The sequence below is a fragment of the Labrus bergylta genome, chromosome 6 (assembly GCF_963930695.1).
Source record: "Labrus bergylta chromosome 6, fLabBer1.1, whole genome shotgun sequence".
NCBI lineage: Eukaryota > Metazoa > Chordata > Actinopteri > Labriformes > Labridae > Labrus > Labrus bergylta.
Window position 1 is genome coordinate 1,172,772 of NC_089200.1, and position 5,000 is coordinate 1,177,771.

The following is a 5,000-nucleotide window of genomic DNA, read 5'->3' on the forward strand; positions in this document are numbered from 1 at the left end:
CATGAGCAGCCAACACTAAATCTTCTGTTCCCTGCTGCTGCTCCTCTTCCTCCTCCCTGTCCTCCCTTTCACCTGCACACCCCCTCCCCCCCCCTCCCCCTTCCTCCCCCTCCTCCCCCCTCCTCCCCCTCCTCCCCTCTGCAGGCATGAAGATCGTGTACATGCACGATGACACAGAAACCCTGAAGGACGCCGTGGCTCTGCGGCTGACAGATGGCGTCCACACGGTGCGGGGGACGGCTCAGGTCACCGTGCTGCCGGTCAACGACGAGAAGCCCCGACTGCTCAAGTACGCGCACACACACACACACACACACACACACACACACACACAGGTGAAGTGACCTGATATGAGGATTTAGTTTTTAATTCTTGTTAATGCAGCATTTCTGGAGAGATGTGACTGTGTGAGGTCAAAGGTCACGGTCAGGTTTAAAGAAGTTTTAACTTCATACAAAAAGCTTCTGCTCCCTCATTCATTTACTGTTTAAGTTATATTCATTACATAATATGTAATAATACCTATGTATGTACTGTGTTGGTGGTGTTTATAGTCGTCTGAAACGCAGCGGTGTAAGGTGTTCAAGCACGACACTACACCGGCGCTAGGGGGCGCTATAGCCCCATCACATATCTGTCTAGCCCTGGTTAAGCCCCCTTAAAAAGTAACTATGAATACATTAAAATCGACTGTTCATAGCACCCCAACATATTAATCAAGCTCCCACTCAGCAACGGGAGAAACATTCCTGGTGGCGTCCCTGAAGGCGTTACAGCGAGGACAAATGTTTGTTTTCATGTGCGTTAAACGCTCGCCTGACTTCGCTCTCTGGACGTTGGCTCGAGTCCGTGGAGGAGGGAAATGAAAATAGTAGACATCTTTTAAAGTTTGGAGCAAGCTTAAGTATTTGTATATTCTTCATACTGGCAGGTTTAATATTTGCATATTTTTTAAATCTAATATCTTCTATTAAGGCATCTACAGGTAAGGATATATCTTATCTTATCTTATCTTATATGCACATTACTTACTTATTAAGTGTAAGCTGCGCCCAGGCCAGAGACCCCTAAAGGACATAAAGCTGGGTATCATCAGCATATCATTAAATCCAGTCTGTCCTGTGTAAATGTGTCTCTGAGTCCTGACTGTCTACAATGAGGGAGAAGCTCGAGTCCCGCTGGCTGTGTTGTTGTCAGAGCCGTGTTTACATGGACGGGACGGCCGGCTCCTCCCCCTTGTGGCCCCATGTATAGAAGTCCTTCGATGTGGGCGGCTCAGGTTTGAATCCGGCCTGTGGCTCCTCTCCTGCATGTCATTTCCTACTCTCTCTCCGGTTTCTGACACTGTCCACTGTCCCCCCCCCCAAAAAAAGATAAAAAATAAAAAAAAACGCCTGACCTTCTGTTCAAAGACAAAAGTAACAGTTTGATGTCTGCCATAACTATTAATTTAAACTGAGTATTTAAAATGTAAGAAAGTTGACGGATAAATGTCCCAAGCCTTTTCCTCTTCTGCGAGGCTCTCAGCAGGAGGGGGGGAGGTCAGGGGGGTCATTCTGGGAGGAGGGGGGGGGGGGGGGGGGAGCACATGTGGCCGGTAGGTTTGCATGAGTGGGTGTTTATCTGCGGCCCCCTCCTCCTCCTCCACCTCCACCCATAATATTTTCATTTGAGTGATTGGGAATTTGCATCCTTGACTGAGCCTTGGAGAAGGGGGGAGAGGGGGGGGGGGGGGGGGGGGGGGGGGGGGGGGGGTTGAGTTGGTGTGTGTTCGTGGGCGGGTGTGTGGGTGTGTTGGCACGGGCCGAGCTGGTGCTGTAAAGGCCGGCGAGGCAGAAGTAACGCTCAGACTTGGCAGATGCCGGCCTCCTTGTTTTTTGCGTTCCTGCAGGATGGACGTGGCAGCGTCTGTCCTGAGCGGATTTTACTTCCAAGTGAGGAAGCAGCCAGACGGTTTCTGATGTTCAACCCCCCCTGCCCCTGCCCTACACCCCCAACAACACACATTCTACTACAGCACCACACATAAACACTAGCCTCAAATCCACATGATCCCGCTGGAAAAACCTGCTTACTCAAACTTTCAACTTCCTCCTGTTTGTGTCAGAGTCTCTGCAGCTTTACACCAAACCTCCCTCACATTTAAAACATTTAACACCTCTCCTCTCTTACACTTTTACAGTTTATTTAAAGTTTTTATATCAGATACCAGTTTAAGAAATGTCTCTGTTACAGTCCTAAATGTGTTATTCTTCGATCTTAGCATCAGCTTGTTTAACCAGTACTCGACTCTTCTTCTTTGTTTCAAAACGGTAGCTTACACAGCAAGCTCTGCCCTGCCACCATGAAGGTATCACGCCTGCTGTGATGTTTATTTTATTAAAGGGATACTTCCCCCGTTGAAACATGAATCTGTGTTGACATTGGGTCATATATGTAGAAATGTGAAATACATTTTGAAGTTGGAGCCTTCTTGGCTGAGAAAAGACAGAAAGTGTCTTTTTGGCTCATGTGGATGAAAGACACCAGACCATCGTCTGGGTGAACAGAAATCAGGCCGCCATCTTAAACATGACACTGAATCCTCTCGTCAGCAGAATCATGATTAATCATAATAATAGAGTTTTTTATTTATTTCTGTGTGTGTGTTTCAGGAACGCAGGCTTGCAGGTGGACTCAGGTGAGCGCAGGGTGATCTCCAATGTGGTCCTAGAGGCCGCGGACCTGGACACGCCCCCAAACCAGGTGTTCTACTTCCTCAACGCTGCACCGCGCTTCGGTAAACTCCAGTTCAAGGTGAGGAAACAACCTGCTCAGATAAGAGTCTGTACTTTTTCCTTTGAGATTTCCTTGAGATCCTGAATGCTCTGATTTGTTTGGACCAGAGAAGGTAGGCGCTTTTAACGGCCGTTTTGGACGCCCCTCAGTTTGTCAGATATGAGAGCAGTTATCAGAACGTATTATTGTTTCAGGAAGTGAGATCATGTCGTGGTCCTGCTGGTTTTCTAACTCTGGTTCTGATTCGTGTGACCCGTCTGCAGACAGAGTCCGGTTGGAGCGAGCTGTCGGCCGGTCACAACTTCACGCAGGACGCCGTGGAGATGAACCGTCTGTGGTACGCACACACCGCCGCCGCCAATGCCGCCGGATTCAAAGGTCATGACAGCTTCCGCTTCACCCTCAGCGACCTGGACAACGAGAGCCCGGCGCAGAGCTTCTTCATATCTGTCCACACCGTGCAGAAAGGTAGGAGGAGGGGGCGGAGCCTGAAGTAACTCAAGTCAGTTTAACCTCTTCATACTTAACTCTTTAACGCTTCATACTTTAACTTCTTTTCACCGCTGTCCGACTTCACCCGCTCACTTCTTATTTGATCAATCAACGTCCCTTTGTGTTTTCGCTCATTCATGTCATAAGGGAGGAGTCATGAGGAAAAGCTGTTGAGAGCACTTTGCTTTTTTTAAAACATAATTTTCTGACACCAGCGATTTGATAACTACCAGCCAAGTCCTGACGGCGATATTTTGCCGTATTGATATTTTGCCTCATCAAAGTTACTGCTCTGATTCAATTCAACAGACTGTGAAGGAGCTACTGGAATGTTTCAAACTCTACAAATCATTATACCTCGATCAACTTATTTCATGGTCTTGTCCTGCCTTGGTCTTGGTCTTCACTCGGTCTTGATCCCAAAATGTTTCAGTCTCGGAGCCCTCTGGTCTCAGGCATTCGATCTGCAGAGTCCCTCTGCACCTTTAAGAAAAAGCTAAAGACCCAGCTCTTTCATGAATACCTACTAACTTAATGATGATGGTCTCCATATTATTGATGATGATGATGGTAATGACGATGGTTTTTGTTTGATAACGACGACTTATAAGATGGTTTCTATACTGATTAGAGCTCTCAAGAACTGCCCTCAATGTTGTGCTTTGCCTCTGGTCACTTCCTGTCAGCACCTGTGTGTCCAATCAGACTCAAAGCTGATCGTTTGCTCTTACTCACATTGTTCCCTTTTTTCTAGATCCTTGCTCATGTTGTTCTTACTCTCTGATGTACGTCGCTTTGGATAAAAGCGTCTGCTAAGTGAATTGTAGAATTGTGTAGAATGTAGGTATGGGTCTTGGTCTGGGTCAGTGTGGTCTTGACTAGAACACTACTTCATACCCTTACAGATCCCCGATGAGACACTTTTAATTACACAGCACCAAATAACTGCATCTCTGTGGCTAAAGCCGGGCGTACGCTGTACGATTTCAGACCAATGTGGACCATGTTTTTAATTAGAGATATGACAGTGTAGAGAGTCAGAAACCTGGGAGAGAGAGAGAGAGATAGAGTGGGGGACCGACATGCAGAACAGGAGCCACAAGTCAGATTTGAAACACCCACTCTCGAGGACTTAAGTCTCTGTACATGAGGCGTGCGCACTAATTTCTTGGCCATGGACGGCCCGGTTGACCTGATTTTGGGTTCCTAAGACCGGTTTTGAAGTCGGCCTGACCCAAAAAAGGCTATATTAAAATAAAGATAGGACCCATGTTAAAAAATATCAGAATCCTGGTATCCAATGAAAGTCCAAAGTTCAACGATCTCTGTTCCTGATGTTGACATTTCAACTTTTTCTGACCAATAAGAGACAAAAAGAATCAGCCACTAAAGTTTTTATATGACAACAACATAAGGAAGCATGTTTTCCACAAACACACACACTCTGACTGTGCACCTTCTGCGGTCTCTGTGGTCCCCTCTCTCTGGTCTCTGCGGCCGGTCTCTGTCCTGGTTCATGTATAATTGATCGCCCCTCCCTCACCGTGCCAGTCGTTTACCAGTCGGGTGAACACGGCCAGCGAGGCCTCGGCCCTTCTGGCTCTGAGCCCTCTGATCCTGGAGGAGCCGAGGTGAGAATCCACCGGCCTCCTCAGCCGCTGAATAATTAAACAGAGGAGGAGGTGGAGCAGCTGTGGAGGGGCGTTGGTCCGTCTCCTCTGGGTGCTCCA

The 5,000-nt window shown here is 47.6% G+C and overlaps 1 protein-coding gene across 1 annotated transcript in view; it reads left to right on the top strand.

The window, feature by feature from the left end:
* frem1b (Fras1 related extracellular matrix 1b) overlaps positions 1-5,000 on the top strand; it is a 42,737-nt gene that overhangs the window by 24,880 nt on the left and 12,857 nt on the right. The window contains 3 exon segments of the mRNA XM_065956268.1: positions 145-289; positions 2,655-2,796; positions 3,042-3,246. Of these exon segments, the coding sequence (XP_065812340.1) occupies positions 145-289; positions 2,655-2,796; positions 3,042-3,246 (492 nt within the window).